The 13,990-nt window shown below is 35.4% G+C and overlaps 1 protein-coding gene across 2 annotated transcripts; it reads left to right on the top strand.

Moving 5' to 3' along the window:
* The first annotated feature begins 3,397 nt into the window (after nucleotides 1-3,397).
* LOC141910821 (monocarboxylate transporter 12-B-like) lies at nucleotides 3,398-10,753 on the top strand. 2 transcript variants are annotated; one of them, XM_074801658.1, is made up of 8 exons: nucleotides 3,398-3,654; nucleotides 8,364-8,425; nucleotides 8,544-8,604; nucleotides 8,684-8,838; nucleotides 8,967-9,131; nucleotides 9,280-10,065; nucleotides 10,148-10,391; nucleotides 10,464-10,753. In XM_074801658.1, the coding sequence occupies exons 3-8, from the start codon at nucleotides 8,567-8,569 to the stop codon at nucleotides 10,519-10,521; spliced, it is 1,446 nt and encodes a 481-aa protein (XP_074657759.1). In that variant the 5' UTR covers nucleotides 3,398-3,654; nucleotides 8,364-8,425; nucleotides 8,544-8,566; the 3' UTR covers nucleotides 10,522-10,753. The 2 variants fall into 2 exon arrangements, with proteins under 2 accessions (XP_074657759.1, XP_074657758.1); XM_074801657.1 differs by having other exon boundaries at nucleotides 8,364-8,604.
* Nucleotides 10,754-13,990: the final 3,237 nt, after the last annotated feature.

Below are 13,990 nucleotides of genomic sequence, written 5' to 3'. Positions count from 1 at the left end.
AATTTTACTAGAGAAATATATAAAATAAAAAAGGTAATAACAACAAAACCATATGTCTATAAATTAGAAGATTTAAATGGTGAAGAAGTTGATGGCTACTTTTATGAAGAAGAATTAAGTTTAACTACTGAAAATCTAGAACAAGAATATAAAATTGAAAAAGTACTAAAAACAAAAACTGTTAAAAGAAAAAAATATTCTTTAGTAAAATGGGTTGGATGGCCAGATAAATTCAATGAATGGATATTATCAAGTAAAATTAAAAATATATAAATGAATAAGGAATTATTTATATTTGAGCCTCATAATATGTTAATTTCTGGTGTAACAAATTGTGGAAAAACTTATTTTATATTATATTTATTAGAAACTGTTTATGAAAACTATTTTGATAATATAGTATTATTTTGTCCAACATATGAATTTAATCAAACTTATGATAGAAATATTACTAGGAATAATAAATTTATTATATTAGATCCTAAAACAGTAAAAGAAAATTTAGATAATTGTATAAAAATAGCAATTGATATTTATAAAGGATCAAATACATTATTTATCATAGATGATTGCGCAAATTTACATGATTCTAAAATTAGAGAAAGTGAGTTATGTTATTTAGCTTTCTCTGGGAGACATTTTGGGATAACAACTTGGGTTTTAAATCAAAAATATAATTCAATTGTTAAAGACTTTAGAGAAAACATTAGATTTCTAGTTTTATTCCACAATAAAGATAGAAAATCGATGAAAAATGCACTTGAGGAAAATGATATTATTCCACATGATTTACATAATGAATATATGGATAAGTTGAAAAATATTAAAAGATCAAAATTACTATTTAGATTACAACACCCATTTAAATATGAATTTATTTAAATTCAATTAGTTTGTTAATCTAGTTGAATTCTAGTTGAATTCTAGTTATTAGTAGTTGTAACAAAAATCAAATAGATTTAACAATATTTTAACTAGCTTGTTAATCTAGTTTAATTCTAGTTACATTCTAGTTGAATTCTAGTTGTTAGTAGTTGGAACAAAAATCAACTAGATTTAACAAGAAATAAACAAAAACAACAATATTTCAACTAGCTTGTTAATCTAGTTGAATTCTAATTACATTCTAGTTGAATTCTAGTTGCAACAACACAACTAATTTATTTGTTTTATAAATGGGAGGTGAAAAGAAAATAAAATCTAAAAATGGTGATGTTCCAATTGAAAAAACTTTAGATGATTTAGGAATAACAGAAACAAAATTAACTCCAGATGATGGTGCTTTAAATAATGTTACAACAAATAATAATTATGAATATTATCTTTATTGCAAACATCAATTAGAAATATTAATAGCATCTGGAAAATGTAAAAAATTTGTTGATAAAAATTTAACTTATAATGAATTAGATACAATGAAATCAGTTGAAATTATTAGATTATTTAAGATTTATGAAGCCGCGAGAACAGCTAAAATTAATGACGCGATATCAGAAAATGTAGTAAAAGGTTATAGTAAATTATGTAATTATATACTACCAATTGAAGATGAAAATAGATTATATTCCGATTTAAAAAATGATTATTTAGTTATGACTGAATTAAATAAGTGGATTGGATATTTATCATTTCAATTAGGTGGATTTATGACATTATTATCAACCGGGGTTATAACATTTTCAAATATTGAAAGTAAAAATATTTCTATAATAAATGAGCGAAGTGAAAGAAGTGAAGGAATTAACTGTGAAGAAAAAACCGAGAACTCAGAAACAAATTGAATGGTCTCGACAATTAGGAATTAAATCACAAGAATATAAAAAAGCTGTAAAAGAAAAAATAAGTAATAAAAATGTTAATAAAAATGGTGAAAATATTGTTATTTCTACTCCTTCTGATAGTAGAATATTTGATAAATATCTATATTTTACAGTTGGATTTGTAATTGTATTCATTTTGATTGGGTGTAATTGGTATAAGAAATCAAATAAAATTCATGATAGTAATAATTCTGAAACAACTGCTATCAAAAATGAAAATACTTCTGAAATTCCAAAATTGATAATAAAAAAAATGGATTAATATTTTAGAAAAAAGCAAAAAAATAATTTTTTTTAATTAATTGAATATCTCACTACTTTTGTCTATCACTGTGTGGGTGCTGTTTATGGCACCATCTATGTGGAGCAATTAAATTGTCCAGATAAGTCATTTCGGATTCTAGATATTCATTATTTCTATTAATTTATTTTTTTTAAAATTTAATCAACAATTTCTAAATCATGATGACCGTCTTCATTTTTCCCATGATATATTATTTTAAATCCTACTAAATCTTTCAATTCCTCCGTACTCAATGAAACCCATTTATCAGGTAAAAACACTTTAAATTCTCGCGATGTACTAACATTACAGTAGCTTAAATTAGCTGATACTTTCTCTCCATATTTAGTTTTTATCTTTTCTAATTTCAATATTTTATGTTCAATTTCTTTTGTAACATCAACTAACTTTTTTATTTCAAATTGTTTTTTTGCTGGTTTTATTCTGTTATTTATTGTTGCTAAGAATGCTTTTCTATCTCCCATTTATTAGGAAAAAAAATTACTTGTGGTGATGAGTGTTAGGAAAAAAATTACTTGTGGTGATGAGTGGTGTCTCGTACTTCGTACTCTGATCTGAAAGCCTACTTTCCCAATTACTAATTTGCTCTGATTAGAATCCCACACTTATCCCACGACTCAAAAAATCTGTAGAGAAAATATAGCAGAGAGAAAAGAAAAGTATTCGAACTCAGGCCTGCAAGCACTAGCCCAGTGCCCAGTGACACTGCTACACCACCGAGGCAGCCAAATACAGTTGGAATGTTTTACCTACACATAGCCCTCAACCTAACCTTGACCGAAACCCGCAGGACCATATAGATCTTTATTAAATGTATTATGAAATGAGATAAAATTTTGAATAAGTGAATTTGAGGCGTCGTTTGATGCGTCAAAAATGCTATTTTAATTTTGATAGTATATCCATGCCATAAATAAAACAACGAATAATTCAATCAATTAATTAATCAATTATTGCTCTTATGGCAACCACACACTGGGGATTGACGTAGCACGGCAGAAGTTTCGGTACCATCATTTTCATTTTGACTGCACCTTCCCCGCTTCAGAGCTGCCGCCGCAATGAGCTGCAATAAATCGACAGCGTCATATGGAACGTAACGATCAGTTATAGCAAGAACAACCAACATCGGCACAGAGAAATCTCTTACCGAGTCTATACCGACTGTGCATTCGTACGTGTAATTCATGTATCAAAGATCAGTGCAGTTTAAATACACGACGATTAATAACGTAAGTGATAACGTAATCAAGTGACCTACTTCCAGTCTACGAGCAATTATCTAACCGAGCTGTGGATTTCGTAAACGCGGTCATTATGGTGCCAAATACGCATGCATCAGTTGGCTACGTCATCTTAAAACTACCTCTATGGATTGCTTTTAGCATCAATGCGCAGCGCTGCTGTCCAGGGATGTCGAATCCCACACACCCCTGACTGTATGATTGACAGCGTTACTGATCGTGTAGTACACTGATAGGGCGAACTTCCTCCTGTTAGATAATTGCTCGTATGTTCAGTCCAGCTGAGGTGAGTATTTCGTGTTGTTTTATCGCTCTATATCTCAAGTCACTAACTATTACAGTATATGGACCCAGTGTATGTTACGTATTAAGTATTGATCGTTCTGATTGCGTCACTTTCATTTCTGTTCTTTGTGGGTGACATTTGTAACAGACAAAAATCTACAGCAGTACGAATATACACTGTGAAAAATTGGATCGATGAATTTTGTCAAGAAATCGTTGCCCTACACATCTAAAATGTGATCATTCGATTCTTAATTGCATGTTTTGATAACCTAATTGTATTCACAGAATATGGGTTAAGGCGTAATGAATGTCGTTGTTGACACAATAATTAAGACTTGTAAAACCAAAGTTGTACCTTACGTATTTTAACGTCCACACAAGTTGTAGTTTCTACTTGAATCTCATACTCGTAGGCTATGTATATTGCAACTGAAATTTTGGAACGTCATATGCACCAATGCAGGGACAAGTAGAACCAGCAGTAAATAAAGGCGCTTTTACGAAACTGAATCTTTGTAAATCGATTTAAGTTTCACGTTTACGGCACGCGGTTTAGTGAATCCGATTTGGTAAATCAACTCGTTTATGGACGCGGTTTAGTAAACTGATTTATTAAATCGACTAACTTGCTCGGCGAGCAAGTTAGTGGCGATTTAGTCAGTGAAATCCAACATGGCGTCCTCTTTGACCGCGGGCTAAAGACATCTATTGCAGACCATCATCTATCAATAATTCGGTCACCATTGACACCCATTTTCTTTCGAATCGCGACCTTTAAATTGATAAATTGATTCGACTCATTTACGAAAAACGATTCGACTTACTAATCCTTTCGTTTTCCAACATCGAATCGGATTTAGCTTAACCAAATCAGATTCAATTTCGTAAAAGCGCCTTAAGTATAAGTAGGATCAGCTAGATGTATTGACTGGTGGGTGCCGAGCGGGAACCTGTCCGCCCAAGGAATCGCATGGGCGATGTAATAGACCAATGAAGGGTTTGCGGCCAGGGTTTGTGATGGCGTGAGCTTCAGCGGGCGGCAATCAAACCGTCCTGGCAAGCGAGGATGATGATTTTTCAGACGCGCGCGGTAATGAGAATCATGGTTTCATTTTTGAATATTAATAGTGTAACTAATCTACTTAATAAAAAATATGTTAATATATAATATGTACAGATATTTCCGACCATTTCCCGGTTTTTACTGAGAGTGATCAGTATGTAACTACGAAAAGCAATTTAGCAGCAAAATTCCGGAATTTTAACTGCCGTAATAAGGCAAAATTTGAAAGACGGCTACTAGCTTTGCGACTGGTCAGCAATTTATAACAACTATGATCCTCAATTTGCTTATAATTCATTTATGTCTGAATTTTCAGCGTTGTATAACGAATGTTTCCCTTATTTCACTTGTAAATCTACTAGTAAAAATAATCTTAAGCCCTGGCTTACAAGTGGTTTGTTAAAATCAATCAAACGTAAGAACTGTCTGTATAAGAAATTTTTTTCAAGTCCCTATAATACAGAAAAAAAAGAGCGATACCTGTCCTATAAACGCATTCTGACAAGATTACTTAGGCAGGCGGAAAAGCAATACTACGATCATGAATTATTATTAGCAAAAAACGATATGAAAAAAACATGGAATATTATTAATAATGTAATTGGGAAAAAATCATGTAGAGATAAATTACCTGATGTTTTTCTTTTAAATGATACCAAAATATCCGGAAAACAAAATATAGCAGATGAATTCAACTCCTTTTTTGTAAACATTGGTCAGAAACTAGCAAGTTCAATACCAAATTCAAAAACTCACTTCAGTGTTTATTTAGAGGATCCTGCTAGTGAAAATTTTTTCTTCTTTCCGACAGATCCTAATGAAATATGTGAAATAGTCAAATCATTTTCTTTAAAAAAGGTATCGGTGTTGACGGAATCTCTATAAAGGTTATAAAAGACGTAACTGATATTATAAAAACTCCGTTGGCTCACATTTTTAACTGCAGTCTCCAAACTGGAATCATTCCTGAGGAACTAAAAACAGCTCGAGTATGCCCCATTTTTAAGACAGGTAACACGGCGTCGTTCGATAATTATCGACCAATCTCGGTATTACCATGTTTTTCAGAAATTCTTGAAAAATTAGTTTATAATCGCCTGGTTTCATTTTGTGATAAATTCTCACTCATAAATCAAAATCAATTTGGATTTAGAAGAAAGCATTCAACAACTTTAGCTTTAGTAAAGATTACTGACGAAATTACAGCTAATATGGATGTTAACCGTCCAACTATTGGTATATTTTTAGATTTGTCGAAGGCATTTGATACGGTTAATCACGATATTCTTTTAGAAAAATTATGTCATTACGGAATCAAAGGTGCCCCACTAAATTGGTTCAGGAATTATTTAAGTAACAGGACCCAAATTGTTCAATTAGATCATATAAATTCAAAACCTCTGCATATACAATCTGGAGTCCCTCAAGGATCAATATTAGGACCACTTTTATTTCTATTATACATTAATGACTGCACTAAAGCCTCCAACATTTTGAAATTCATTCTGTTCGCAGATGATACGAACTGTTTCCTTAGTGATTGGAACATCAAAGAATTATGTAAAACTTTTAACTCAGAACTATCAAAACTGGTTGATTGGTTTCGTGCCAATAAATTGTCACTGAATGTAAAAAAAAACCCTTTTTATTGTATTTAGTAATCAAAATTATAGAAAAAAAGTAAAAAATATAAAGTAAGTCAATTATGCCAATATTAAATTATACATCGATGGTAAAAGAATTAATCAGGTTCATGTTACAAATTTTTTGGGAGTTTCAATTGATGACAAGTTAACTTGGAAGGACCATATTAAATCGGTTAGTAAAAAAGTTGCCTGTAATATAGGCATTTTAAATAGAATAAAAAATAAACTACCATCTAAATCCTTAGTGACTCTATACTTTTCTATGATTGACCCTTATCTCCAATATTGCAATATGACTTGGGGTACAAATTCTGGAACTATTTTGAACCCACTTGTACTATTACAGAAGAGAGCTGTAAGATTAATTTCTCATTCAAATTACCTAGCACATACAGATCCCATATTCAAACGTTTAAAAATCTTGAAACTCCGCGATATTAATGACTTACAATTAGCTGTTTTCGTTTATAAATTTGCCAATTCCTTACTGCCTGCATCTTTCAACGGTTATTGGAGATCAAAATTCCAAATATACCGACGTAATACTAGGAAAAAGTTCGATTTAGAAATTGATAGATTCAAAACCCTAAAACGAAAATTTTCGGTCAAATTGTCTGCACCAATCCTCTGGAATAAGCTACCAAATTCGCTTATAGAAAAACCTAGTATTAATTCGTTTCGTCTTATCTATAAAAAACTGAAGTTTTCCTTATAAAGCTATTTTGTGAGTTGTTCAGATGCTCCAATTATTCCTAATTCATCTATTTCTGTGTGGTGTGTTATTATGAACATGTGATCGAGTGTGTGAGGGGTGTGTGTGTTTCCGCGTGCATGCGTACGTCTGAGTGTGGTATGAATGGGCCTTGCATACATAAGCATTCTTTTGCTTCTCCAAGACCCTGCCCTTTTATTACAACATGAATATCACCATGGACGTATAGACTAGACCTTAACACTAGTCTATGCGCCCATGATGACACTTATATATAACAGTACCCTTGTATTCTTTTATATAATTTTGTATGTATAATCGTGTTGTAATTCGAGGGAAAATAAAAAGTTATAAATTATATAATTGTCGGGGAATTGATATTAGTTCGTGGTTTATATTCATTATGTATAGGTACAACAGTATGAACTCATTGCAGTGTGAACCTACCCGATAGCCAGTTATTCGATTGACAATAGTTTTCATATCGTTGGCTATTCAAAGTTTTCAGGATTACATGAGTAATGAGATAAGTGTCTTTTCATACCGGAGGTCGAGAGGTCGAGCTCATAAAAAATAAAGAATAAATTCTCGCATGCTCGAAATTATTTTTTATTTTTTACTCACTCAACCTCTCTACCTCTGATATGAAAAGACACTTATCTCATTACTTGTATATATTAATAACTAATTTATTACCATATCTATTAGTAATTGTTTCAATATTTGTAATTAAATTTTTCTTATGAAATGTTAATTCTGTCAACTTTTTGAATTTATAATCTACAGATTTGACATTTGTAGAATCTTTAATTCTAGCTAGGAATTCACTGTGCATTTGTTTACTCTCCATTTATTATATGAATTTTTTAATAAAATTGATTTTCATATATATGATATTCATTTATATAATGTTCACATATATAATATATATAAGTAATGAGATAAGTGTCTTTTCATATCAGAGGTAGAGAGGTTGAGTGAGTAAAAAATAAAAAATAATTTCGAGCATGCGAGAATTTATTTTTTATGAGCTCTACCTCTCGACCTGTGGTATGAAAAGACACATTACTTACATGTATTTGAATTAATTAGTGTATACATCAATTTGTAATTCATTAGTGTATATATCAATTTGTAACTGTACAATTCACAGCAACGCTTATCAAAGTCAGAACATTCTATGATAAAATCAGTTCATGTTATAACAACCACATAATGTATGCAACGTTGCAGACATTCTCACGCATCTAACATAACATTTCGTATTTATTATCGATTTATTGCAGGATCGGAGATTGTATTCTAAAAATCTCAACTCATTGATCATGAATTGATTCGCTGGTGGCCGGTAAGTATGAAGAAGGACACAGGTTGGGCCTGGATGGTCGTATTCGCTTCGTTTTCGCTGCGTATTTTCTCGTACGGTCTCACTACTACGACCGGTATTCTATACGTGGTTTTTAAAGAGGAATTTCAGCGCAGTAGCGGCATGACGTCAATCGTAGGGTCGTTGGCAAACGCAACCAGGTAATAACCGGCCTCGATCCATTCAGTTCCAATAAAACATTACAAATCAGACGAAATGATGTAAAATTGTATTTTGTAGTTTTTTTCTGGGCCCATTGTCGAGTATATTGGCACATCGATTTGGTAACCGGATAGTAGTGATGATGGCCGGTTTTATTGCCGCTGTTGGACTCATTTCATCCATGTTCGCGTCCAGTCTCGTCTGGTTAATGATAACATACGGATTGATAACCGGTAAGGCAACGTCACGCGCGCTCATTTGAATCCGTTACCACGCGTACACAGCGTGACCGAGTGGGTTCGAATCCCGTTTCTACCTCTTATTGATTTTTTAATAAGACTTTTCTATTTTTACATTTCAGGTTTTGGTTTTGGTTTGACGGTAGTTCCAGGTAGCTGCGTAGTTGCAGAATACTTCGATAAGAAACGTAACTTTGCTATGGGTCTGGCGTCATCCGGGGGCGGACTGGGTAGCTTTATCTTTCCCCCTCTTTTACAAGCGCTCATCAATGCTTACGGTTGGAAAGGTATGAAAGATAGATAGAGATCAGTCAATCCATAGGGTTCGAGTTTGATATTCTTCTCAAATTTTTTGAAAAGTCAAATCTCAAATTTTCTTCCCTTGCGGTACATATATGAACTAACGAGTACGTATGCTTTTCTCCTCATTCACAGGAGCGATGTTCATTTCCGGTGCCCTGGCGCTGAACGTAACCGCTTGCGGTGCCATCTACCGGCCAACGTCCGAACTACGAGAAAATCAACCGAATGGGAAAACGAGTAAAAACCACGTGATCGAGCGGACGAACAGTGGTGATAAACTGGATGAAAAAGTGACCTTTTTGAACTCGGCAACAGCTGATAGCGATGGCAAACATAGTGTGGATGAAACTAGTCTGAATCCGAATACTGATGGGACTATCCAGATTCGGACTACTGGTCAGACTTGTCGGAATCGGCCTTCTGGGCAGACTAAACCGAAAGCGTTTCATGCCGAAATGTTCACAAATAAAAGATTCCTCGTTTTATGTTTAAATAACGTGTTGGCAACGCTCGGATTTTCGATTATTTACGTTCATTTAATCGCGTACGCTAAAATCGCAGCGGGTGTCGATTCGGACAAGAGCGCCTGGCTCTTCACCGTCATGGGATCGATGAATCTATTCGGAAAATTCGGATTCGGAATACTGGCAAACCACCCCGCTATATCGGAACACGTTTTGTATATTATCTCACTGGGCATTGGCGGAATAGTTACCGTAGCATTACCATTTTTGCCGACTAAATTACCATATTTAATGGCGTACGCTTCGACCGCTGGTTTGAGTATATCGGCTATAGGTGGCGCTCTACTACCAGCTCTTCTCGTTGACTATGCCGGTTTGGAGGCACTTTCGTCGACGTATGGAGTTTTACTAATAACAAACGGTATCGGGTTCTTTAGCGGGGCCCCGATCGCGGGTAATCTTTCAGTTCCACCATTTTAGAGTCAACACAGAGGGTACGAGGCTCATATTGAATCATGCGCATTGATTATTTGAAGGTTTACTATTCGACCACACCGGAAATTATCACGCCTCCTTCTACCTGGCGGGAACGGTCATTCTGGTCAGTTCGTTCATCATGCTGTTACCGTGGAGATATATGGCGAACGACACTCGACTGATGACGTCACCGGAATCAGATCTAACTAGTCTAGATTTGGAGCAGAGGCAGAGGCAACTGTCACCGAACTCGAAGCGACTTCATTTATTAGACCAAAATTTTGTCGGTTCAGTCGAAGGCCTGTAAGTTTGAGCGAGTAAACTCTGATTCACTGTTAGACCGTTTTCTGTTCAATTTACATTTCGTATTTTCAGAGACCGCGTTATAGTCAGTCATCAAGACCTCCATTCTATTGGCTCGAATGAAAATTGATTGACGACGAGGAATACGCCCGCACACTGAATCCACTCTCGCTCTAAACGACGCAGAGCCGATATAGAATAAATATTGGTGCACGCATAAACACTGTTTTACTATACGGCAATGTACGATTGCCACAGAAGAAACGCCTCGTTTCTCATGCCTCATTTCTTAACTTTTTAACTCTTCGCAACGTTTTAGAATGCGATTGAATTTAGAGAAAATAAATGAATTGAAACCTTAATTTCGTATCCATTTTTATATCGATATTCATTTTCTCCGATGACACGATTTGACCCCGATGTGACTTATAACATCTGTTCCCCTTCACTCCATTACTTGCATTGAAAAAAAGAAAAAAATATATATATAAGAGTTCCGTCTTCTTTTTTATGGGAAAAAGCTGGCACCTTTTGTATCCGCTGGGACATCTGCCTATCTTTATCTCGGATGTGAAACCACTCCCGTTTTCAGACATACGCATCATATCTATTTTCTCTTAGCGTTGATCATGGCAGCTAACTCTAAACTAAAGGAAAGAAAAAACAGCGAACTTTTCTCTGACCGAAACTGCACTAAAAAGAATTAAAACTGAACGAGAAAAGTAATTATAAATAAATTGATTGATCGTGTGTCTCTTTGAATGGATCTTATTTGCTCGGCGGACAAGATCTGACCCCATGTGGTATACGACATCTTGTGCTTTCCTTTCACTACAAGAACAGAAAAGTAGCAATTGATATACGTGTTAGGCATAATGGATTCCACGGATTTTACGCTAGTACATACGCACGTATGTATATTACCAGGTTAGGCACACTAGCTGTTGCAATCTACTTTCACATTATGGTAAACTGGGAGTAATTGGTTGACATCATTAGAAATCAAATCCCAAATTGAAATATATGTATTTGTACAGTATTTACGCTGTAAGTAGAAGCCTCGGTGCAGCCCGAGGATGATCTTGGATATAGCAGCTGAAACATAAATAACAATGAGACATCTGTTTGCAGAAAAAGTTGACACATCTGTTTATGTTCAGTATCTGCGGAAGACAATATTCATTTCTGATGTTGTCATTACGACGGATATCTATTTCTATCTATGGTAACTACTATGGCTAGTTCATTTCTAAAGGTAAAATCGAACGAAATTTTCTTATCGATGAAAACAACTAAAACCATAGAAAAAAAATGAGAGTGAAAAGTGGACATCTGATATCATCATGGTGACTCGTTTGATTATCTTTTTTTGTCGGAGTTCAAAAATCTTGTCGAAGGTCGCATTCTATAAGGGGTTCTACCTGTCTCACCAATGCCATTCGAGGTGTAGTGTTTTTTATAGTCTAAGTATCTATTTACCAAAAGTTACGCGAACTTTTTCAATACAGCTATAGTCCCAAATTTTGCAAGCGTATAATTGAATAGATTTCACGAGCGCGTCAAAAAGATTGAAAGACACGTCAATACACAAACCTAATTCTTGTGATTTTTTTTAAACGTGAAGTAGAGCCTTTGCATCACTCTCAGCTAACATCTTGCGGCATTTGGACTATTTCGATTTCACAATTGGCTAAGTGAAAATTGAGGTTTCTCCTGGATTTCCTTTTCTCGAAAATGATCACTTTTGTTTTATTGGTATCTACGGTGAGTTTCCACATATTACAGTAGCTAACAAGGGGATCTAAAACCTGTGGAAATATGTGTGTTTCTATTATGATCCAACATGTTATTGTTTGATTGACACACTGACCTATTTATTTAGGGGTAAAGATGTTAACATGTTTATGTATTAAGACAATTCTAGAATGATGACTCAGTAATTAACGGGTAAACAACTATTGTGTATTGTCTCTAGATGTTACTAGAAAGTTCTTAGATTGTTCCAGAGTTTCTAGAAGATTCTCTAGCCAGTGTGTATAAGGTCCTGTTCAGAGTGTTGTGTTTTATTATTCTTTATGTGTTCCTGTGATTGACTTACGTCATTAATAAACAAGCTTCAATTAACCACTGCGTTGGATGCTACTCTGATAGTTGAATTGACAACAGGTTATGGGCCCAGAGTACTGCTGAATTGAGAGTTAGTTTGGATTTGTTGTTGCTGTGTCATAGTGCCTAAAGAGTCAGTGTTTTATCCATAGAAGAGATTGTGACAATGGCAGAGGAGAAGTGGACGATTGAGAAGCTGGATGGCAGTAATTGGTCTACTTGGAGCTTCCAGATGCGACATTGTCTGAGGTCTCGGGGCTTATGGAAGTACGTCGATAGGACGGAGGTACTGACTGCTGATGTAAACGAACAGAGACAGGCTGAGTTTGCAGCAAAACAGGCGACGGCATTCGGCTTGATTGTGATGGGGATAGCGCCATCACAGATTTACCTGATATCGTCAACCGAATCACCTGTGGAGGCATGGGAACTGCTTAAGGAGCATTTCCAGAAAGACACGCTGAACAACAGGATATATCTGAAGAAGAAGTACTTCCGGATGGAAATGGCGGAAGGGAAATCACTCCAAGATCACCTGAAGGACATGAAAGAAATAACGGACCAATTGGCAGCGATCAACAGTCCGATTAGTGAAGAAGATCAAGTGGTCACTCTACTAGGAAGTCTGCCACAGAGTTACAGTACATTGGTAACAACACTAGAAACAAGAGAGGGTCGTTTGAGCATTGCCACAGTAGAGCAGGTGCTGATACATGAGCAGATGAGAAGGCAAGAGTGTTCTTGTGCGGTCACTGTCTCTGAAGTCAACGATTCTGCCTTGGTGGGACGACAGAAGAAAGGCGTTCCACGACAGAAGCAGAACAAATGGTCCGTGAAATGCTTTGGGTGTGGAAAATTGGGACACTTTAAGAAAGAATGCCCAAGAAGCAAAGAAGACTGCAGGAAGTTTCACAATGCCAAGATGTCTGAGAGGCAGGATGAAGACGAAGTAGCGTTTACTGCTCCATCAGTGAAATGTTCAATGAAATGCAGTGACTGGGTAATAGACTCAGGGGCGTCCAGCCACATGACGTGGGATCGAAGTCTACTGGTGGACTACAAGAATCTGGACAACGAAGAGATCATCAGGTTAGGTGATGATTATGAACTGCAAGTGACTGGACGGGGCAAGGTGAAACTGGAGTTGGCTGTAAATGAAGAAGCCTTAGCTGTCACGCTGCACGACGTTTTATTGGTACCTGAGCTGGGAACACATCTTTTCTCAGTAGGAGCAGCGACCGGAAAAGGACATCACGTCAGTTTTGGCCAAGGTAAATGTACCATCACCAGTTCATGTGGAAGAGTCGTCGCCTATGGTACATTGTGTGGGAACTTGTACAAGCTTAATTGTACACCTAGCCATCAAGCTAGGACTGCTGCTTCAGAGTCGAAGACAATCGACCTTTGGCATCAACGTCTTGGACATGTCAATAAAGAAACTCTTAAGAAAATGGCCAAGAAGGCTGTAGTAGATGGATTAACACTCCATGATG

The sequence above is a fragment of the Tubulanus polymorphus genome, chromosome 9 (assembly GCF_964204645.1).
Source record: "Tubulanus polymorphus chromosome 9, tnTubPoly1.2, whole genome shotgun sequence".
NCBI lineage: Eukaryota > Metazoa > Nemertea > Palaeonemertea > Tubulaniformes > Tubulanidae > Tubulanus > Tubulanus polymorphus.
Note: the sequence above shows the minus strand (reverse complement) of the source record. Positions and strands in the feature narration are given on the sequence as shown.